Source organism: Lemur catta, chromosome 10 (genome assembly GCF_020740605.2).
Source record: "Lemur catta isolate mLemCat1 chromosome 10, mLemCat1.pri, whole genome shotgun sequence".
Taxonomy (NCBI): domain Eukaryota; kingdom Metazoa; phylum Chordata; class Mammalia; order Primates; family Lemuridae; genus Lemur; species Lemur catta.
Window position 1 is genome coordinate 71,081,487 of NC_059137.1, and position 24,778 is coordinate 71,106,264.

General features: G+C 38.9%; 1 protein-coding gene across 3 annotated transcripts in view; it reads left to right on the forward strand.

Moving 5' to 3' along the window:
* PCSK5 (proprotein convertase subtilisin/kexin type 5) overlaps positions 1-24,778 on the forward strand; it is a 409,990-nt gene that overhangs the window by 32,973 nt on the left and 352,239 nt on the right. For all 3 annotated transcript variants that reach the window (XM_045562588.1, XM_045562586.1, XM_045562587.1), the window contains exon 2: positions 2,652-2,756. In XM_045562588.1, the coding sequence (XP_045418544.1) occupies positions 2,652-2,756 (105 nt within the window). The remainder of the gene's footprint in view (positions 1-2,651; positions 2,757-24,778) is intronic.

Here is a 24,778-nt window from a genome sequence, read left to right on the forward strand (position 1 = left end):
TAGAGATGTCTTAACCCATAACCTTGAGAACTATAACCTTGGCAGAGTTGGTACTTAAGGTAGAATTAAACCATTGTTGCTGAAATTAGCCTTAATTTGATAGTTCTTTGGTAGTTAACTTGACAAATTTTAACTACGTGTAGCTCTACTGTATGTGACTTTAGTATTCAAGAATTCTGATTTTTAGACGGTTCATTCAGCAGTCTTTTCTGAGACCTCATTCTGTGTCGTGCCATGTACTAGGAGTTGGGAAATAAAATGGTGAGCAAAATGGATGTGTTCCTGCTGCAGTGAAACAACAGGCAGGTGGGGACACAGACATTAAACCAGTCATTGTACTAATCAAGGTGTAACTCCAGGTACATATTCTTATGGGTCTATGAGATGATTTAATTAATGAAATTGACCTCATGTGGGGGAGTTTCAGAAGACTTCCTCCATGAGATGAGAGAAAGAATGAGGAAGAGGAGTCCAGGTGGAGGCAGAGGAGCGTGCTGCAGGTAGAAGGAGCAGCAAGTAGGACACAGTCAAGGAACTAAGGAGCCAGCACGGCCGGAGTCCAGAGAATGAGGACGAGTGTGATTTGAAGTGAGGCCAGAGAAGGTGGCCGGGCCCGATCACGCAGGCTGGTAGGTCAAAGGAGGATAATGTCTTCAGTCTATGAGTTAGGTCAGGCTCATAGAATAGTTCCTGGCATGGTGTCAATGTTTAATATGATATTGCTCTGATGTACTTTTCAAAACTATAGTATGAAATAGTATTAAATAGGGAAGCCACTGAAGGATTTTAGGCAGGGGTGTGACATAAAACAGCCAGATTTGCATTTTGTGAGCATCATTCAAGCTACTGTGTAGAAAACAGATTGTGGCGGGGGCGGGCAGTGCAAATGCCCGCGAGAAGACCAGAAGTAACTGTGTGGGTCGTTTTGTGAGGTTCTTCCTCAGAGATTCTGCATTCCTTTCCACGAGAACTGCTGTATTTACCAAGAAACACTCTTGACAAAAATTACGTGAGAAGAAAAACCCTAAGCTTCTGGGGATTTTAAGATTTTCTTTGTAAAGGATTACACAGCCACTCCTGAATTCTAACCCTTAGTCCTCTGGAATCTTAAAATTGTTCTGTAAATCCCTCCTTGAAACACCGATGGAGGTTAGGGCTGGCACCTGCATCCTCTTCCTCATTGTTTGCTGCTGCTTCAGAGACAGGGCCACGGAGATGAGAGACGGCTTCAGCAGGGATCTCCCCGCCCTCGTTCCTTCTTGTTTTCGGAGTCCAGGATCTTTTCAGTGTAGGTCAGGGCAGTTTCCACTTGAATCAGAAATGCGAGACTTCAGACTTTCTTCCAATTTGTAATGACGAGACATTCAATGACAGCATAAAGTCCCAGGGAGGAGATGATTTCTAGTTGGCACAGAAATTGAGTGGGGTGATGGTTGAGAATGTGATGAAAAGAAGAGAATGAAAAATAAACCTTTTTTCTGGAAATATTAACCTGGGCCAATGACTTTTTTCTTTCTTTTTTATTTTTTTAATTAGGAAAGTCCAATTTTTGAATTTTCCCAATTGGAAAACATCCAGATCATGGTCATTCTTTTAGGGCAGAGCCATGGGTGTTTTGGAGAAATAGCCACTTCATGTGTTTGCCCAAAGCAAGTAAAGTATCAATGTCAAAGAATGGAATTTGAGCCCCTCAGTGGCCTTAGAAATTAACTAGCCCCAAGTCCAATTTAATAGAAAAGGAAATGGAGGCTTAGTAAGTATATGCTATTTAGCTACGGGAGTGTCCTTTGGAATTAGAACCAAGCTCTCCTGTCTTCGTTGTATAGTGCAATTTCCAATCTGTGATCCACATTTTATAATTGGCTGAAAAAAATAATGGTTGTTTGGGATTTTGTTAGTTTGTTTTTTCAGCGTGGACAGGGACTTATTTTCAAAGTAGTACTTAAACTGACCTCTTTTTAACTAAGGTAAGGGATACATAAACGAGAAGAATGAAATGTTAAAGAAATGGATAAGATAAAGTGGATTGAACTATTTTTACACAGGAAGCTTAGTTGATAGGTAGGATGTGTGATCTTTTAGAAATTGCCATTTCATTTTCAGTTTTGTAATAAATGAATATGAGCTGTGTATTTATACTGTCTACGGAAGTCAGGACACAAACTAAGTGGTGTTATCTTTGTGAATGATCACCTGCTGAAGACGTTTCAAATTAAGTATATAAATAATCTAACAAGGTCCTTCATTGTACATTTCTTGGAGCAAACAAAAATGCAATGTGTTTTTATAACTAGATAGCTATTTGATTTTTCCCCCTCTTTCCCACATTTGGATATAGATTGATATAGAATTACTTAAAATGCTGCATATAAATTAAACATTAAAAGAGAGATATGGAGAGGCTAAGCTGCCCCATTATAATCTTTAGTTCCGCAGTCACTGCCTCAAGGACACTCTGTTTCATATCACATGTCCTTCTTTTGAAAAGTGATCACCAAGGTTCAGGTAACATTTAAGCCCAGCCAGCAACTGCATAATTTATGGACCTTTTTTGTTTTGTGTTCTTATTTTAATGACAAACAGGAAAACGAAAACTATTTCCTACATTAATGCCTTTCTTTTGTTCTTTCCCTCCCACCCTGCCTTTGCAGATAGGGGCCCTGAAGGACTACTACCACTTCTACCATAGCAGGACAATTAAAAGGTCAGTTCTCTCCAGTAGAGGAACCCACAGTTTCATTTCAATGGAACCAAAGGTAAGAAGAACCAGTTGGGTGGGGACCAAGAAGCAAAGCTTTTGCATTTTTCATTGGTGATAATACACTAGCAGCTGATGACTGGCATGAAGGCTCAAATTGCTAGAGCTGTAATAATGTCCTTTGGTCCAGTGTCTGTGCTTCCTCTTTAGATTTTTACTGATGTGCTAATATCATCCCAGTTGTAGAGCAATCCAGGGGCATCCATAGGTATGGGTTCTCATGGAGAAATGAGAGGGCATGGGGGTGGGCGAGATAGACATAGATAGAGAATGATTGAAGTGTTAAGAATACCGTGCTATCTACCTGTTTGCATGTAGATCTGACAGTCTGTGAGCCTCATAAAAAAAGGGGTTTCTTCTAGAACCCTTAGGTCAGGCCTCAGGTTACCATGAATCCTCCAGATTTTACCCGGCATTGAGAGAGCCACATCTCTAACAGCCCAAGGACTAGACGGGGTCTGGGACAGGAGGGACACTGAACACAGTAGGGGTAGAACCTAGCTCCTGCCCTTGGGGCTTGGTCAGATACCTTTCTTCCATCAAGTCCTTGGGTTGTACAGATAACATACCCTTGGGAGAGACTAGAAGGAAGTATGATATGCCTAGGTTCTCCTGATATGCCTAGGTGGGGCAGCTTTCAAATGGGATATGGGGATATGGGAAGGAGAGGAGTGTTAGGGACAAACTACTAGCAGACAACTAAGACTCTGAGGTCAAGGTGAATATCTGCCCTTGTTAATTAAGTTGGAGGAAGGAACAGACTTCTGGAGGAGAACTAATTGGCCTCTTGCGTGTGCCAAGTAAAAAGGAAGAGAGGGCAGCTGTATCAACTTGCCCGAGTTCCTCCATAGGGTCACTGTGTATTACTGATTGATTAGGGCATTTTGCTTTTTTTACCCATTATGATTTGGGTTTGCCATAAGACTCATTTTTGAATAAATTGGTAAACAAATCCCTACCAGCGAGCATAGCAATCTCAGCTAGAGATTCCTTGAAAATTGTATTCCTATTTATAAAGCAAAAAGGCCCCTATTTGAATTAATATGCAAATAAGGCTTGTAATTTGGAGTCTTGACCTGCGTTATGTGCTGCGGTTTACCTTGTTTAATTTCTTTCTGGAATATTATGACACAGTGTTCATGATTGTGAAGTTGTATCTCGATGGTTAGAACAAGTACATTTCTTCTAGGTCCCAATTTTCTGTGGGTTACAGGAACATCTAATACTTCCGTGGCCTGTGGATTGCAATTTTTTTTCCTTTGTCTCTATTCTGAATTGAATTTTTCTGGAAAAGCACTCTATTGGGACATTCCTGAATTACCTACATTTTCAAAGCAAATTCAGAGTCATGTGTTTTATCTGTTAACACATTGACTGCCACACTAGGAAAAAAACTTTCCTTGGAGCCACGGTGTTTTATTACAAAAATAGAATAAAAGCTTCAAAAACAAAATGATTCTTTCTAATTTAATGAAAAATGTGTTACTGTTTTCCGGGCATGAGTTATATGGAACTTGAAAAATAGTTCATGCAGCTTCCAAGGTAAAGGGACGTGTGAGTTACATATGTTCCCCGAGGGCCCGGGCTCAAAACTAGTGTGAGTTAAATACAACTCAACGTGGTAGTTAATGCGTTAAACAATTTTTTCGAAGCTTTTTTGAACTTTGGTAATTAAAACAAGTCCAGTTTTAGACCTGAGGTGCAAAGTCGATGTGAATTGGATAAAACAAGCATTAGTTGGTTTGGGAAGTAATAGCAGAATGTAATGGGGCATTGTTTTCATGATGAAGGATTTACTGAATATGGAGCTGTTTCATTCCTTACTGTTATCCTGGGGCATCTTGATCTTCATTCTTCTTATCGTAGTGCATCAGATAGATGGCTTATACTTGATCCAGCAGAGACCTTGGATGCTGGGACACTCAGTAGTACCTGGAATCACATCCAGTTCAGAGGATCAGGGCCATTTCAGGTCATCCCAAGGGTACATGCCCCATCCCCTTCCTCCTCAATAAATGAGTCCCTTAGAGTAGGGCCATACCTCACCTGCCATTCCAGTGCCTTCTGCTAGTCATTCCCATGCAGCATTTGCACAGGAGGACTGCAATTCTACCAGCTTTGTAAGAGGAAGCATCACCAAATAGAGTTTTCCCAGTTTCTTTCAAGATATTTCTTATAGTTGATTCATTCATTGCCATTTCTTGACCCCCTGTCTTACGCCAGGCCCTGTGTTAGGCTCTGGGCTTTGGAGATATAGTGGTGCCTAAGGGAGCTGACTGGTGGGGTCTCCCACAGTAGCTGTCAGGGAAGCCCCAGACATTGCAGTGCTTCTCACAGTTGGGAACGGGGGAGGCAAAGGACTTGGGAGTCTGCTCCAGCCTTCCTTCTTTTCCATCTTCCTCCTCAAAAAGCTTAGGCTTACCTAGGTTGTTTTTTCTTTTTAATTTTAAGAAACTTTTTATTTATGCAGAAGTTGCAAAAATGTTACAAAGAATTCCTATATATTCTTCTCAGATTCCCTACATGTTAATGTGTTACATTTGATAACCCTTGATCATTCACTCTCCCTCTCTGGTCTGTCCACACACACACATACACACACACACACACACACACACACACACGCATGTGTATGTATAGATATGTTTGTATATAAGTTTTTTTCTGAACACTTGGAGCAAACAACAGACATGATGCTCCATCAACTCTAAATTCTTCGCTATGTATTTATTACAAATAAGTGCCTGACAAAGAAGATGGTAAAAGAAAGAATAGAAAAAAAACCTCAAAATATTTGTTAAAAATAAGTTCATAACCGTAAGGAAAATAATAAAAATCTAGATATTAACACTGATTCGATATTATTATCTAGTCTGCAGACTTAATCCAGATTTTTCAATTGTCTCTTTTTGGGGCCAAGATCACATGTTGGCGTCATGTTTCCTAAGCCCTCTTTACTCTGTCACATTCCTTCAGCTTTCTTTTCTCATTTTTCTTTCATGCGCTAGCAATTTTTTGAAGAGTACAGACCAGTTATTTTGTAGACTATTTCTGAAGTTTGGCTTATTTCTTTCCTTATGACTAGGTTCAGGTTTAGCAAGATCAACTTTGGCAAAAACTACCAGAGAAACGATGTGTTCTTCCCAGTACATCAGATTGGGAGGTACCTAGTATTGCTTTTTCATTACTGATGGTGTTAACCTTGATCACATAGTTAAGATGGTGTCTTCCAGGTTTCTTTGCTTTAAAAATACTATGGGCATACTTCAGAGATCTTGTGGGTTCAGTTCTAGACCACTGCAATAACACTAATATAGCAATAAGTGAGTCACACAATGATTTTGGTTTTCCAATGCATATAAAAGTAATGTTTACACTATCCTGTAGTTTATTAAGTGTGCAATACCCTTATGTCTAAAAAACAATGTACTTACCATAATTAAAAAATACTTTATTGCTAAAAAATGCTAATGATCATACGAACCTTCAGCAAGTCATAATCCTTTTGCAGGTAGGGGGCCGTGGTTTGATGATGATGGTTGCTGACTTATCAGGGTGGTGGCTACTGAAGGTTGGTAGGGCTGTGGCAGTTTCTTAAATATAACAACAGTAAAGTTTTGCCACATCAATTGACTCTTCTTTTCATGAAAGATTTCTCTGTAGCTTGTGATGCTATTTGATAGCATTTTAACCACAGTAGAATTTCTTTCAACATTCTCTCACACCCTGCCACTGCTTTATCAACTAAGTTAATGTAATATTCTAAATCCTTTGTTGTCACTTCAGCAGTGTTCACAGCGTCTTCACCAGCAGTAGATTCCATCTCAAGAAACCACTCTCTTTGTTCATCCATAAGAAACATCTCCTAATCTGTTCAAGTGTTATCATGATATTGTAGCAATTTAGTCCCATCTTCAGGATCCACTTCTAATTCTAGTTCTCTTGCTATTTCCAACACATCTTCCATTGCCTCCTTCACTGAAATCTTAAACCCCTCAAAGTCATCCAAGAGGGTTGAACTCAATTTCTTCCAAACTCCTGTAAAAGTTGCGATTTTGACCTCCTGCCATCAGTCACAAGTTTTCTTAGTGGCATCTAGAATGGTGATTCCTTTCCAGAAGGTTTTCTATTTACTTTGCTCAGATTCATCAGAAGAATCACTATCTATGGCAGCTATAGCCTTACAAAATGTATTTCTTAAATAATACAACTTGAAAGTCAAAATTACTTCTTGATCCATGAGCTGTAGAATGATGTTGGGTTAGTAGCCATGAAAAGAATCTCTTCATACATTTCCATCAGAGCTCTTGGGTGACAAGGTGCACTGTCAATAAGCAATAATATTTTTAAAGGAATCTTTTTTTTTTTTTTTTTTTGAGGATTAGGTCTCTACAGTGGGCTTAGTCAGTAAGCCAGGCTGTAAACAGATGTGCTGTCATTCAGACTTTGTTGTTTTATTTGTAGAGCACAGGCAGAGTAGATTTAGCATAATTCTTAAAGGTCCTAGGACTTTCAGAATGGTAAATTATAGCATTGGCTTCAACTTGAAGTCTCCAGCTACATTAGCCCGAAACAAGAGTCGGCTTGTCCTTTTACACTTTGAAGCCAGGCATGGACTTCTCCTCTCTAGCTGTGAAAGTCCCAGATGGCATCTTCTTCCAACGAAAGTCTGTTTCATCTACATTGAAAATCTGTCGTTTGGTATTTCCACCTCCATCGATGATCTTAGCTAGATCTTCTGGATAATTTGCTGCAGCTTCTGCATCAGCTCTTGCTGCTTCAGCTTGCATTTTTATGTTCTGGGAATGGCTTCTTCCCTTAAACTTCATGAACCAACCTCTGCTAGCTTCCAACTTTTCTTCTGCAGCTTCCTCACCTCACTCAGTCTTTATATCATGGAAGTGAGGGCCTTGCTCTGGATTAGACTTTGGTTTAAGGGAATGTTGTGGCTGGTTGGATCTTCTATCTAGACCACTAAAACTTTCTTCCTATCAGCAATAAGGCTGCTTCTCTTTCCTATCATTCATGTGTTCACTGGAGTAGCACTTTTAATTTTCTCAAGAACTTTTCCTTTGCATTCACAACTCAGCTAATTGTTTGGCACATGATATCTAGCTTTTGGCTTATCTTGGCTTTCGACATGCCTTCCTCACAAGCTTAATCATTTCTAGCTTTTGATTTAAAGTGAGAGACGTGCGACTCTTCCTTTCACTTGAACACTTACAGGTCATTGTAAGGTTATGAATTTGGCATAGTTTCAATATCATCGTGGCTCAGGGAATAGGGAGGCCTGAGGGAGAGGGAGAGAGACAAGGAAACAGCCGGTTGGTGGAGCAGTCAGATCACACACATTTATTGATCCAGTTTGCTATCTAATGGGCGTGTTGTTTGTTGTACCCCCAAAACATCAAAGGTCACTGATCACAGATCACCGTAACGGATATAATAATAATGAAAAAGTCTGAAATATTGTGAGAATTACCAAAATGTGACACAGAGACACAAAGTGGGCACATGCTGTTGGAAAAATGGCACTGACAGGCTTGTTTGACACAGGGTTGCCACAAACCTTCAATTTGTAAAAAGCACAAGATCTGCAAAGTACATAAATTGAAGCATGATAAAACAAGCTATGCCTGCATTTTCACCTCCATAATTAATAAGTGTTTTGTGGGGAGATACTTAGAGATTATTTAAATTTCTATGAGCTCATTTTATATTTTTCACTCCTAGCTGACGTAATTGAGAGTAGAAGGCAAGTGTTGGTGTCACTTGCTTTCTTAAGCAGGTCTCCTTTGCTTTGATCTTGGATGTGTGTAGGGTGGATGATTTGTGTGCCAGAGGCATATAGGTGGGTTTGGAGCATGTGAAATGGCTTTGTGAAAAACACTGGTGATGCGATCTTAAAATTATTTTTGATCACCACCTTCTCAAGAAAGGGAAAACACAGAAGTGAATTGCAGGGAAAAGACATATGAATGAGATCTTAGCTTTTACATGCTATAGTAAATTGCAAGGCTCCTTTTTCCCCCTCCGTTTGTTTTTACTTAGAGGGCTCCAAAGAAGGAAATACAGAAGTAGCAACATTGTAAGAACAGCCCTCTTGGTGCTAAGAAAATGCTGAGGTCAGTTGGGACACAAGAGCCTGGAGAACAAGAATAGCTTTGACTCCCCTATGTTAACATTATGTTACGATTAACTTTTTAAATGACAGGGATTCACAGACTTCTAATATAGCAGCACTAGTACAGTAATAATACAGTTTTGCAGAAAATGCTGGTACATTTTATCACACGCAGTCTGGCCAATAAGTCTTCCATCCTTCTTGTGTATATCCTTCTTTTTGACTGACCAACCTTCCTCCAAAAGACCTAGGCTCAATTCCAAGTCCAAGTTCACTTTCTCAAAGCGTTTTATTAATTTATTTATAAATTTTTGCCAGGCACAGATGTTTTGGTCAAGGAGGGTGTTACCTGTAGGAGAACCCTGGATGGAAGCTCTTTATGTGGTCTGTAGCCGCCCACGCAGACGGGGCTGGGGGGCGTATGAGAGGCTGCAGGAAAGATCATTTTCTTTCATTTTCCCTGCCCAGAAACAGAAAACTAAAATGCCAAATTCCCTATTAGAGTAGGGCATATTTGACTTTTTAAAAATAAAGAATATAAACTGCCATTAAGCCAGGCACCCTTGCCCTACCCGTGAGTAATTGACATAAGCACAGTGTCTTCTTTTTCCTATTAGATTTCGTGTTGAAGGTTCTGGCCCATCGGTCTTTTATCTTTTCCAATCCTTTCCCTATTTTCAAATCTATTAGAAGTAGTCAGTTTTTATCCAAACCTAGGAAAAGTCACCCCCTGCTGTGGGTCATGGATGGGCACCTCTCCCATCTTGTTTCTTCCTAAGTCATCCCCAGACGGTCTGTCCCATCGCATGGGTGTGTTTCTCATTTATGGGAAAACATTTCATTAATATTATCCATTGCGGAGTCACAGACTCCTTAGAATTAGGGTTGATTCAGTCTTATCACCTTGTTCTCTAATGCTGTATACCCTCCATAATATTCCCGTTTGAATGTGTCTAGTGACAGAAGTTCACTACTTGACAAAGCAAACATTTCTATATTTGCAGAGACTTAACTTATTAGTTATATAATCTGCTTGCCTGTAACTTCTACCCATTGAGTCTACTTTTGCCTTCTATAATTACATACAACTTCTCCGTAATATGTAAATCGACTTCTACATAATAGCTCTTTAAATATTTGAAGCTCTTTGCTCATTCTCCTGGAGAAGCAATTGTCCCTTTATAAACGTGGCCCAGAATTAAGTTCAAGGCTTTAGCTCCCAGAGATATTGCCCATTTGTTACATTTATCCATAAGCCATTTCCTCTGAAGAGAACTGAAAACAGAGCATTCAAGCATTGTACAGTGATAAAGGGGTGTAGGAAAAGGACGGGAAGGGAGAAACGAAGTGGTTGGAGGTGGTTAGCAGGATCAGATGAAATGAGACCTGTGAAAGAAAAGTAAGTTCAAGTTTCTTACTGACTCAGGTTGGGGCCTGTTGTGCCCAGGATTTGATTTTCAGGTGTCTGGAGTTTCTCTTTTTGCCACAAGAGTAACATAGGTGTGATGAGAAACTGGAGTACAGGAGCACTTCACCAACGTGACGGAAAAGTTACGCGTATCCACTCCTTATCCGGCAAATCTCGTTTCCCTATGGATTGGCTTTATAATTTGAGCATTATTTTTTCTTCACTGCTAATTGATCTGTATTTGATCCATGGAGGCAACCAGCACATTAGCCATCTCTTTTCTAAACTTGGAGGCTGTATAAGCAGTTTACATAGAGCTGATCTCCTAGGGGAACCTTGGAGGTAAAGAAACCTTATTTCATTAGAAATAAGGACTCAGAAGTGTCTGAGGTCAATCTTACCTGACTCACATGCATAAATCATGGCCATGCCTTTTCACAAATAATACTCCATTTGGTCTGGTGCAACTTTAAAGTTAGTTGCACCCAGAGATCACGTGCATCCTGTGCAGGCCACTGCTGCATTGCCGCTCTCCAGCCTGCCCTCCTTCCAGCTGGTGCCCCTGTGTGTTTTCTTTGGCAGGTTAATGTTCTGCTCTTCAGTTTTAAATGTGATCATGACTTAATGGTTCGACTTTCTTTTGTGAAGTGCAGTTTTGTAAGTATAAGGTAACCCTCCTGGGTTTGTGCTCATCCAGCTGCGCAGGATGATCCCGGGCGGGTTGAGGTCTGTGGCTTTGGCCTTGTGTTTCTGCACAATGAGAGTGTCTCTGTCCTCTAGGACAGGTGCCTGAGGCTTCGTCTTCTTGCTTAGGATATGTCCCGACCGTGGTCATTTCACATGAGCCTCTCCATCTCACCGGTGAATGGCAGTGGTTAGCACACATCTTGCGAATGCCATGTATCCTTCTGGAAGCAGTGTGGGCTTGGATCCGATGGCGAGCAGAGAGCATACGGATGTGGTGGTCAGGAGGGACTCTGCGGAGCTCTTGTGTTCCAGGCTACCTTCTTTACCACATTTTCACCAGCTATGAGATGCAATCTCTATAGCAGATCCCTGTCTTTGGCATTTAATAGCATTTCTAAGTCTTTGAAAATCCCACTAGAATGCATCTACTCCCAGGAGAAGCATTTCAGCCGTAGGTTTGCAACATTTGGTACATTTATGGTGACAGAATGGCGAGATATGTGGGAGAGACCTGAGGAGGGATGTGGGTGCCAGGTCCAGTGTGTGCCCCACCTCCCTGTCCTTCTCGCTTGTTTCCAGGTCTCCTAGGTGTTTGGGCAATCAGGAACCAGAGGAGCAGACTGTATATCACTGGGATATCTGATGGGAAAGTTTAGTTCAAAGCCCAAATCCCTTGTAGATAGCAATAAATGAAAAAATAAAAAAGTTTCTCCGCTACTTTGGCAAGGCTGCCAAATCCTTATTAGAGAGCACTTGGCAGTACTTCACTTGGAAAGGTCATAAACTCACAGGCGTATAGTGGAAGTGCAGGTACCAAGAGTGAGTGAGATGGGCCAGATATAAAGTAACAAGGTGTAGCGCCCTGGCTGCAGCCAGTGGCCCTCAGGGTGGTGAGCTGGCTCAGTATTGCCAATTCAGAAGAACTGCAAGTCTCAATTTTTACATACCATGTCTTGATTTTAAATGTTGGCAATGAATTCAAAAACTTAAAAATATTTGTGTGGGCCAAAGAAGACACATCCAAGGGGCATCCCCCTTTGTACATTTCTCAGGTTGGCTGTGTTGGAAGAAGGGGAGGAAGGCATGAAAGATGGATCTCAGGACTTTCATGATTTTGCTTTGGTCTGACCCTCACGTGGATGCACATTTTGGCATAAACATAACAGGCTTGGTTCTTTCACGTTGTGAAGCGAAGCCTGCCAGCGGTGGAGGCAGAAGGTGGAGAGCCCATTCTAGTTCTCTGCTGCTAGCCTCAGTTTTCCACTGACACCTGTCACTGTCCTGGAAGGAAGTCTTTACAGACGTGTTCAAAGAAGCAGGATAAGTCAAAGAAAAGAGCAAATGGGAGATAAAAGTGATGGCCAAAAAAGTTGGAAGTGGGTATGATGAGGGGAGGCAGGTTATGGATTTTGCATAATATCTTTAGCCACTTGAAGGAAAAGTAATAACTGTAAAATATTTGTTATTTTCTTAGTTGATGTTGTATTTCTAATGTGTCAGATTCTACAAAAGTAGGTGTTGGATTTAGAAAATGTGGAGTAATGACAGCGTTCTGAATTTCTAGATTGTTATTAAGAAGGGACTTTTGAACCCATGGTTTCTGTTGAAATCTTGAGCAAGTTAGGATAAAATAAGTAGGCAAACCTAAAGAATAAGTGGAAACAGCAAACAAACAAAAATCAGCATCAACAACAAAAAAAAACCCAAAGCCAATTTATTGTCTGGCTTTGAAGAGAAATCATACTGATTCATGTATTTATTTTAATGAATGCAAGAGTCAATAAGAAATCCAATTAAAACATCACCATAGAAAAGACGTTATTTGTTAATTAAGTGCTTGCACATTTTGTTTCTGTGCTGAGCTCTCCCAAATGTCAATCACTTCTTACAGTACAAAAGAAGGCAATATCATGCAGTAGAAAAAAAAAATCTTTGGATTTTAGTTTCCACTTCCATCCATGTAGGGTGAGCTCTATCTGTCAATTCTCCCCCAACTGAAGACTCATCATTGTTCATGCATAGACTTAGAGAAGTACATGGTATAATGCAGTATCATGAATTCTGCATGTAAGAAGAGATAAAAAGTGTAAGTTAAATCCTTATAACAAAATAGTAATGTTATAAATGTGTATGTATGGGTAAGGAAAGATCTCCAAAATAATACATCAAGTTAAAAAAAGCAATATATGAAGAGAGTAGATGTGCAAACAAAAAAGACCTGTATGTATGTGAGTGTAATTATGTGCAGGATAGGTTTGGAAGGATACACAAACACGTAAAAATAACTCTTAACCGTTCCACACTGTATGGTTTTTTTATACTGTAGTGAAATTGCTTTTGTTGACAGCAACCATGCTGTGATATCTCAAAGCCAGTGGATACATTTCTGTTCTCGTTCAACTCTACCTTTCACTTAACATCATGGTTGATCATTTGTTCCTTCTTGAAAAACTTGACTTGTTTCTTTCTTTCTTTTTTTTTTAATTGAGACAGGGTCTTACTCTCTGACCCAGGCTGGAATGCAGTAGCTTGATCATAGCTCACTGCAGCCTCAAAATCCTGTGCCTCAGCCCTCCCTGAGGAGCTGGGACTACAGGCGCACACCACCATGCCCTCTTGGCTGATTTTTACATTTTTTGTAGAGATGGGGTCTTGCTATGCTGCCCAGGGTGGTCTCAAACTCCTGGCTTCAAGCAATCTTCCCATCTCAGCCTCCTGAGTAGCTAGGATTACACCTGTGAGCCACTGAATCCAGATAAAATTTATCTTGAAGCTGTAAATCCATGGACTTTCTTCTCCTGCAGTGCCACCATCCTGGTTACTACCACCACCACACATGTGACCTGGTTCACAGCAATTGTTTCTGCTTCCATTATTGTTCTTTTGTTAATACAATCATGCTCCACAAAGAGTAAGTTTCCAAAGTTATAAAAAGATCTTTTAATGACTTTCTGTTGACCTTGGAATAAAATCTCACTTTCTCTTAGTGATCTTCAAGGGCCATTATGATCTGGCCTCTTTTTACCTCCCTGAGCTCGTCCTTTTTGGTCATCACACTCAGCGACATCTTTCTCACTATCTAGCTCTCAAACACACTCTTTCCCTTGTTCCCTTTGCCTAGAATGTGCTTTCTTTGGTCTTTCCATGATGGATGTCCTCTCATTCTTCATATATCAAAGTAAATGTCACCTCCTTTGAAAGACCTACCCCAACGATCCTTACTAAAGTAGATCCTTAATCTCATCTGCCTAGCTCCTGTCTGGCTTCAACATGTTAATTTACTCTTTGGTACCTGTCTGAATTCAAAACTATATTTCTCTATTTGGTTGCTGTTTGTTTTCTCTTTTCAGGATGTAAAATCAATTGGAACGGGAGCCCTGTGCATCTTGTTAACTGTGAATGACCTGAAACAATGGCTAGCACAGGGGTGGGTAACCTTTTCATGTTGGAAGTCCACATTAATTTGGCTGTAATCAAATAAGGCCACATTCGAGAAATTTCAATTAGATATACTTAAAAATGTACATTATTTTGTAAAAAAATTTAACTACTATGTACTTAATAATTTCAAAAAATGAAAACTCTTTGTTAATTTTAAAGTTAACTAACCTTTTAATGACTTTGTTGTTGGAAACCATTTGAATATTTAGTTGCAGCATGGAGATCCGCAGTTTCAGTTGATCCTCTAGATGGGTGTCAGTCATTTGTGACCTTAAGGGCATCTTGATTTGGCTTAGGTAGGAGAATATAAATTTACAGCAATAAGTGGTTGAAAAGCACTTAAGTATTTTTTGGGCATGTTGCTGAAGGTGTGGGTATTCTACTGCATTTTTCTATATTTCAATTCAATCTTTCTTAGCATCACACAATGACTTTAAAATGTCACCTACTGAGAGCTTGATCAATTTATCTGTAGTTCTTTAGGTGCCTTGGTGATATCAACTAGGTGAGGCTGAAATGCTAATTTGTCATGATTCTCAATGTCAGTGAATCTTTCATTGTGATCTCCAGCTAATAGGTCTATAACAGCTTCATATTCTTCAAATGATTTACGTATATCATCCTGCTTATAAATGACCTTTGCTAACTGGAGAAAATGTTCATCTGAAATTTCCTTTTGAAGAAGAGTTTTGGAAAAAGATAGCTTTTTTCCAAAATGCTTAGATTTTTTTTTTTTGCCGTATATCATATATAGACTTAGTTTTACCCTGCAAAGAAATATTCAAGTTGTTTTGATTTGACATTATCACACAGAAATGCTGCATTCCAATAGAAATCTTCTTTTAGTAATTCACATTGGTGATTCTGCTCTTCATAAAATTTAACTGTATGTTCTCACGGAGATAAAATTTTGACTAACACCTGTCCCTGTGATAGCCAATGCACTTTAGAATGATACAGCAAATCCACACTGAATACCTCATGGTTCAACTTTAGCATGTTACGAAACTGATGATGCTGTGTTGCATCTGCACGAATATAATTAACAATACTTATAACTTGTTGCAAAGTGTCACTTAAAATAGTATCTTTAGCACAGAGATTTTGCTGATGCAGGATACAATGAAAAGAAGTGAGAGCATCTGGATCTTTTAATACATTATTTTTTAATCTGTGCAATAAACCCTTCATGTTTTCCTGTCAGGGAAGGTACATCATCTGTACATACTCTCACTAAATTTACCACATTGAGTTCAGCTTCATGATGTTTAACTTGAAAGTTGTTGAAGATATCTATTCCCTATGTTAGGTTTGCAAGAGTGCCCAAATCAAGTAACTCTTTGTAGCAAAGAAAATCTTCTGTTATGACCCAAATGAAGTATTAATATAAAATCTGTGCCGAAACAGTAGTATCAGTTGATTCATCCAAAACGATTGAATAATATATATTTTCCTTTTGAAGTATTTCACAAAGTTGTTCTGTTAAGTTGAAGGCTAATTCATGCTGTGGCTGGCTCAGTTATGGTTGTCCTTGAAAGAGGCAGTTGTTTGTACTTTGAAATGTTATTGGGGTCTAAGCATCCTACAACTTAAACAATGCATTCTTTCACGCACGATTTCTACATCACTGAATGGGGTCCCTTTTTCCCCAAGTATATAAGCTACTTTATAAGTTGCTCCCATGGCATTATTTGCAGATCTTATTGCGGCTTGAATGAATTGTCTTTGCTTTTGCTTTTCATCTTTTAATTTCTGCAATGCAACCTTTCACGCCTCTCCCTCTAATTTAAAATATTTGTGGTCCTTATAAGTGTTACAATGCTGATAAATGTTGAATTTCTTTAATGTTAATATTGCAGTATCACAAAGCAAGCAAATCATCTTATCTTTAGCAGAAACAAGATAATATTGCAATTCCTAATCCTCATTAAAAAATCTGTTTTCTTCCTTCAGCAGTTCTCTCATTCTTCTCTGACATGATGGGCTGTTAAGCAGACAATTAAAAAATACTCTTGAACTGTACAACTACTTGCAAATTCCACTTCAAACAGAAACACAGTGCACTGTTGTCAAAAGCTGATATTAGACTGGTGTACTTGACCCCCATAAACTCTTGCCAGCCAGCCTCGTGTAGTAGTGGCACAAGTCAGGCAGGGGAAGTTAGAACTAAATCGTGAGCATAGCAGCCGTCAATTTAGCCCTTATGGCTTACTAATGTTCTCATTGTGCCAGTCAATCTGGGAGGGTTATTTTGTTGAAACATTTATTCTTTGGTATTTTAAATACATTCATTTTAAAAATAAGATAAAAATATAAAAGATAAACGAAAATACATTAATAAAAATGAAAGGGTTTGTTCTGTAAAATTTGGATTCAGTCAAAAGGATATTTTTTGAGAGCACAGATTAAAAGGACACTTAAGGACCCAGAAGGCCATATGTGGCTTTAAGTCCTCAGGTCCCCCACCCCTGGTCTAGCACATAGAAAACCTTTAGTAGAAGAATAGGTGATATTTTTAGATTAATTTTTTAAAGGAAGGTAAGTGATGGAGGCAATAATAAAGCTAGGAGCTGTAATTTTCTCTTAACTCTGCTAGAACTTGCATCATTTCATGGTGACCTGCGCAGTACCGTCTCATTTTAAGCGTAGACATCAGAGCAGCCAGTTGGAAAGACACTGTTATACGATGAAAGAAGCATTGAGAGGATTTAGGATATTTGGATTCTGGTCTCAGCTTTCCTACTAGCTCAGAGTGGCTGTTAGCATTGTCGCCCTCCATTGGGCTTATTTCACTTGTACAATCATGGAGCAGACGAGCTACTTTCTGATGTTCTTTCGGATCCATTAATTACCATCTTGAATCCATGTCATTTGTGATTTTACTGTTGGCCCACACTGCCATCAGAGAAGCATTTTTCATATTTTCTGTTCTAGTTTCCTTTCAAACTTTCTCTTTGTACCTTTCTCCTCAATATTTAGAACATTTCTTAGCACACTCAGCTCTCCCTCTAGACATTGTTTTGCCTAAAAGAGCTGATTTTGCGATTAAACTTGAAATTAACTTGGTTAGTCTTGAGACAGATACAGACATTACCTATTCAGCTGTGCATATAATAAATGAGGAACAAGTAACATTGCTTCTCTGTTGTGGCAGTACATGCTTCTCCCTGACAAAAGAGTATGATAATGAGAACAGTAATTGAGTGTGATTGCTGATGTTCATGAAGTTCCAGAAGAAGGCAGTTCTTCAAATAGCATAACAGTGTATGTAAAAAGGAGTTCTTCTAAATAGTTAGGTACTTTATGTGGTTTTTGGAGAAATGGAATACCTTCTAAAGTAACAGCAATAGAACAAATTTTAAGAAGCCTAGCTGTGGAAATTAGATATTAGAAATTTATTAGGAGGGAGGTGGTGGTGGGTGAGGCTAGAAAATAAAAGAGGCCAAAAATAAAATCAGATAGAAACAAGGGTAGATACAGTTAATGAAAATTGTTAGTGACTATGTAGATTTTTTTTTTAAATCCATTGACAAAGCTAAGCAAGCATTTTCATATATGAGTTGTTGAGCCCCGGCAGGCTATTATTCAAAAACAAACAAAAAACAAACGAAAAACCACAAGAGTACAAAAACCCAGCACAGTAAGCAGGTGAGAAACAGGACTGCGTCCTTGTGACCTTAGGACAAATTTGTTAGGCCCTAGCTCAAAGGCAGCTTTTGCTTGAGATGGAATGTTCCAGTAATATCCGTTAGGATGTGGACACGCTTTTCACACTTACTTCTTAGACCAGTGGAGTGCCCTTCTCCAACCCATCTGTGTGCAGAGAGAAAAGATGATGGAAACTTCTTAGAGGATTGGGAACAATGGGGTCATTCCTTAACATCAGGAGAACTGAAGTCTCCCAGGAATGCGGCAGCATGAGCGATTTCCAGAGTTCAGCCAGTCATCATCATTCATTTGCTTTCTCCATGGATATTTTTTGAGAGCTTATTGTGTGCAAGACACTGAGCTAGGCCTTCAAGATAAAACTAACAAAGCAAACCTAGTCACTACCCTCACAGAGCTTACTATCTTTTCAACCCTAAAGTCCAGGCTTGAGGCCGAAAAAGAAAAGCCAGTTTTGAAGGCACCGATTAGTATATTTTTAAAAAGCTTTTTCACTAGCACATTTCACGTTTATATTTATACCTAGGGTGCCAGATAAAATAACCATTTTTTAGTATGATCATGTCCTAAATATGGCATAGGACATACTTATACTAAAATGGTTATTTGTTGTTTATCTGAAATTTAACTCACCATCCTATATTATTATTTGATAAGCTTGGCAGCCCTAATTTATACCTAAATCATTTTGGGGTTAGTTACAATGAGGAATTCCAATGCTGAGACATTGGTACCAGTGTTGAGACACAGGTAAAAGGATAAGGACTGACCAGAATCCCAGTGTCCCATGACAACAGTAAGTCAGGAGGTTCCACATATTCCCCAAGTCAGGAAGAATTCCTTAACAACATCATCACTCTAAAGGAGCATGCATAGAGCAACCATCATTTATTTTATCATATATCTGTGTTGAGACACTTGGATTGGTTTCCCAGCTCCTAATAGTGTTTGTAATCCAGCAAGTTAAATCCCCCATCCCTGATGATTGTTTCCTTGTTCTTGAGTAGAAAGACAACTCATTTACCACTTTGTAAGACATTTCACAAACTGTCCTGTACACCTGACCCTGACCTTTAAACCTTTATAGTAGAGGCGTGTGTGTGTGTGTGTGTGTGTGTGTGTGTGTGTCCGTCCTGGGGTGAGGGACTGCTGCAGCTAACCTGGGAGCTGCCACAACATGGGCACGTTAAATAAAAGATCTATTTAGCAACCTTCTGATCAGCTGTCGTCTTTCAGATTGTGCAATTACAGTCAAAACAACCATTCAGAGATTTGTAGATTTTGGAAATTTTATAAGCAGTGTGGTTGTAGCACAGTCCTTCATGGGAGAAAGTTCCAGCTCCATAGGCATAAGTCCTAATGAATAGTTAGTATTAACTGATAAAAACTGGGTTGAGAGTCCAGCCTGGCGTTGAATCTGAGATTGCTGAATTACCCCTAGAGAGCAAAGGCTTCCAGCGTAGACCTAAATGAAGATAGCAAGATGAATCACCAGTACATAAAGTTGGCCTTTTCAAATTTCATGACTCTACAGCTCAGACTTTGGGGAACATTGGGATTAAATCATTGGGAATAAAACTTAGAGACAGCTTTCCCTGGTGGACCAGTTTCAGCTCCTGCACTGTGAATTAATACAGTGGCGGGAATTATAAAGGCATTCTGAAAGAGTCGGTTTTCTCTTAAAATCAATGGATAAGTAGAGCCTGTGTTCAGCCTCATTTGTCTAATTCAAGTTTGTAGTTGAGTAAATCCTGTAAAGAGGCACTGTTCTGCATTTGTGGTATAATTTATAAGCTTTGAATCTCAATATGTTAGATGACTAGAAAAGAAATGTCAAAGAAAAATGATACCCTACATTTTTTAAGAGTTAATGGCTTATGTTTTTATTAAATACTTTAAAATCCTTTCCTTTATGTGTATGCACTTGACTCTGTGTCTGCAGATTCCTGTGGAGGCAACCAACTGTGGATGGAAAATATTTGGAAAAAAACAATAAAAACTAATACAATTTTTAAAATGCAGTATAACAACTATTTACATAGCATTTACATTGTATTAGGTATTATAAGTAACCTACAGATGTTTAAAGTGTGTAGGTTATATGCAAATACTGCACTATTTTACATAAGGGAATTGAGCATCTGTGAATTTTGTTATCTGCAGGGGGTCCTGGAACCAATATTTTAATTCTTTAGACTTGATTTTTCCCAACCTCCAACATTTTATTAGAACAATTTTCAAACAGCAAAGTTTTGCAAAACTTTAACGTGAGCACTATATTTACCACCTAGATTCTACCATTAGCATATTCTACATACTTTCATTACTACATATCTATGTGATGATGCACCTGCCCATCTCTCTTTGTCCATTAATCCATGTAATTTTTTGATGCATTTCAAAGTAAATTGGAAACATTAGTCCACTTCCCCGTAAGTATATCAGCATGCATGTCATTAATTACAATTCAACATTTGTTTACACTTTTTCTTTTCTTGATGTAAAATTTACATACTTAAGAGTATAGTCCTTGAGTTTGGACAAAAGTCTGTATTTCTACCAGGATACAGACAGTTTCCGTCACCCCCCAAGTTTCCCTCAAGCCCGTTTCCAGTCATTTGTGTCCACAGGGAAGCAATCCCTGCTTTTATTTTTTTCACAATAAATTTGTGTGAAAAATAAATTATTTGAATAGCATATTTTTAAGAAATTTAAATTAGGTCTTATTTATATATAGTAAAATTTATCCTGCTTAATGTACTCTTCTGTTGGATTTTAACAAATGTGTACAGTTGTGTAACCAACGTCGCAGTCAAGATAGAGAACGGTCTCCCCTTCCCACCCCCCACCAAAAATTCGCCTGGGCTCCTTTATAGTCAGTTCCTTTCCCCACCCCCAGCCTCTTGCAACCATTGCTTTGTTTTCTGTTCCTGTAGTTTTACTTTTTCTAGAATGGCATATGAATGGATAATACAGTATGTAGTCTTTTGAGTCTGGATTCTTTCACTTAGCATAATGCATTTGAGATTTCATCCATAAGGTAGTGTGTGTCAAAGTTTATTCCTTTTTTATTACTGAGTAGTATTCTGTCATATGGATCCATCACAGCTTGTTTATCCCTTCACCAGTTGAAGGACATTGGAGTTGTTTTCCCATTATTGGTGATGATGAGTATGGCTGCCAAAAAGTGAATGGCATTTGTTTTTAAGTCTGCTATGAGATGGTTTTGCAGTATCTACCTTTTGGTGTTTATTTGTAAATTCTCAAATCTATTATCAGATACAAGGCGAATGTACAATCAGGGGTTGCTAGGGGTGTGAATTATATGATTTAGAGAAAACTGTTCGGCTATTTCACTCCTATGAAATATGCAGCTTGCAAAACCAGGTTGACAAATATGTATTACATTGCATTTTGCAATTTGACTTTGGGAACCTGAAAAAAAATCATTAATTACTAGAATTTTATAGTCTAAGATGTCTGTCTCATGGGTGATTTCTCTTCAAGTGGGCTTGGAGCATTTTTCTTTCCTGGGCAGGACAAATGTTTTAATTTTCCAGTCTCATCTCAGAAGCCAGTATATATAATCCACCCCTGAACTCTGAGCACCAAAGGTAAAGAGTGTGAGGAACAAAAGAAGTAAGATTGGGGAAAAAGAATAGGAGGGAAGGGAGGGCTCCAAGAAATAGTAGCAACCACCAATAAATATTTCATTGTGTTGCTATGGGGCAGTGGTTACCCCAGGTCAGGTTGCTTAACAGTAAATCAGGTTGATGCAGGGTTTAGTTCGCTGAGAGACTGATGAGGGGATGAATTTCACCATGAGATTATGGTTTTGTTTTGGCCACAGATCCGGTGCCAATTGTGAGAAGCTGCTGCCAGGTGCCTAATGGAAAGAAACACACTTGTCTCTTCTTGCTTCTTGCGTTTTCTGTGAAAGCAGAAACAATTTGGTAGTTTTATTTACATGCATACATGCGTGTATGTGTTTGTGTCTATGTGTGCACATTTATAATGGAGTTGAAGATAGCAAAGAAAGTGTTTGCTTTATTCAGTTATTCAACATTTGATAGATGCTTAATACATTTGTGCACTTTTGAAACTGTAAGAATAATTAGACCTTAGTAAAAGAAATCAAGATAAGTATGTTGTTTTGTCACTATGTATAAGAGTTAACAGTAGAGATGTAACATTTTACTATGTTAAATGAAGCCTCAGTGAAGTCCTATGAGATAAGCTTCCCTTCCTTTTTATACCTTAAGGCAATAATTTGGACGTGGAGCTAAGAATCAAGATGGAAAGGTCTCATAGAAACCTTTGCATTTAGCATCAGCGCTGGAAGGTGTTAAACTGATAAACTAAACAGGAATAAAAGGACACTGTAAGCCATCCGGACAGGTTAACAGTTGGTACTTATGTAGCTAAACAGTACGTGGAGGGATGGAAAACCAAGTGATTTTGCAAACATGCCAGGCATTTCATTTGTAGAAACAGGCCTATTTTTTTTTCCTCTGTGTAGAGTTTGTACATGGCTTCTGAGATTATCATCAGGGAAGTGTTTTTCTTGATACGTACACTATTGTTCAGATTAGGCTCATCAGTAACTTTAATACTGAAATCACATCAATCGTCTTTGTGTTTGTAAACCTTCATGGTGCTAATGAATTTATAAGCACATAAATCGTTTGACGAAGACCCTGGGTGGGAAGGGCAATGCATCCTTGAATATCTCCCTTTCCCCCTCCTGGTGTTAGAGGAAACCCACAGAGTGCCCTGGAAAACACTGTGGTCATTTATCCTTATTGTAAGGATAGCTCTGTTGTGAAGTTACTGAGTTACAGCACCGTGGCTTCTTTCAAGATCAAATTTACTCAAAATTGCAGCTGTTAAAATGGTAATTTGTTAGACTTAAAATACTTGGCTCTCTGGAACCTCACTATTCACGAGAGCGAAGTGGGAGTTTGGCTACATGGATCAAGTGGATTGAGACCTCAGGAAAACTGAAGGGAGATACACAAATCCCCACTGGACGCCTCCAACAGCCAAATCAAGCCAACACACTGGGAGTGTGGCCTGAAAATCTGCCCTGCTCTTTTGCTCAGGGGCCTTCTCAACAGGAGAGCAGGCTTGTGCAGTGCTTGCCAGAAAGGAAGGAAAATTGTGAGAAAGCACACTAAAATTTTATTTTGTATGGTTCCCTACACATCTCTGAAATGCTATTTGCACATTCCATCTGAACCATGAAACATTATTTTTTTTTAAATAGACATCTTCCTTTAAAAATGCTTTAGAAATGTTTTAGGTTCCACACTAAGTATTGACTGCATCCTCATGAAAAACTCTATGGTTCATAGTAACTCAAACTACATAATTTGAAGGAAAACTGGTATTTATCAAGCACCTACTATATGTTGGGCACAGTGCTGTACATTCATAAACATCCTTTCATTTGATGCTTTGGACAAACTTTTGGAGAAGGTGCCCTTCTTTCCAGGAAACTGAGACTCAAAGAGGCTGGGTTGGCCGGGCGCGGTGGCTCATGCCTGTAATCCTAGCACTCTGGGAGGCCAAGGTGGGAGGATGGCTCGAGGTCAGGAGTTCGAGACCAGCCTGAGCAAGAGTGAGACCCCATCTCTACTAAAAATAGAAAGAAATTATATGGAAAACTAAAAATATATATAGAAAAAATTAGCCGGGCATGGTGGCACATGCCTGTAGTCCCAGCTACTCAGGAGGCTGAGGCAGGAGAATCACTGGAGCCCAGGAGTTTGAGGTTGCTGTGAGCTAGGCTGACGCCACAGCACTCACTCAGGCAACAGAGTGAGACTCTTTTTTTTTTTTTTTTTTTTTTTGAGACAGAGGCTGGGCAGCTTAGCCAAAAAACTTGCTGTTTTCACTGCACTGTGCTATCGCCTGCATTTGTGTTTCTTCTTTCTGACAAAGATATAAAGTAGGAGGGGGGAAAGTAGCAATTAAGAAAGATGAACATTATTTAAGCTGGAATTCTCAGGCATGGTTGAAAAATCAGCCTCCCTTGTCCTACTCTTTAAAATCCCCTCTCACCAACACACATACATTATAGTCATGTTTAATGATTTAAGTAATTTTAAATGGTTTAAAACATTTAAACTTTAGTTCTAAACTGTAGCCTCAAATTAATTCAATTATAACATACTTATTTGGAGCTAGGATACTGCCACTACTACTAAAAATAGGAAGAAAAATCATTGTGATAAATACTTCTTAAATGCTTATTATGTGTCAGGCCCTGTTACAAGGGCTTTATGTGTACTAACTCAGTGTTTCTCAGTCTTTTTTTTTTCCCATTATTGTCCCCTTATGTAGAAAAATTAAATTAAAGTTTAATTTAAATTAACTGAGTTAATTTGAATTTGAATTAAATTTTATTTCTCTATAATGAGAGAAATTAAATACTAAGAAATAAGTTTTTGTCAGGTCGGGTTGAGCTTTAGAGAGTCATAAACCATTCTAATGTCTAGGATTTTTTTTTACCGTCCAAGGTAAGAAATCAATCCCTGTTGAGAATGCATGTGCTAACTCAAATCATTTAATGCTCTTGGCTCTTGACAACCCTAAGAGGTAGGTACTATTTATTAGTAGTCTACCCATTGTGCAGATGAGAAACAAACCTGAGAGGTTAAGTAACTTGCTCAAGGCATAGTTAATAAATAGT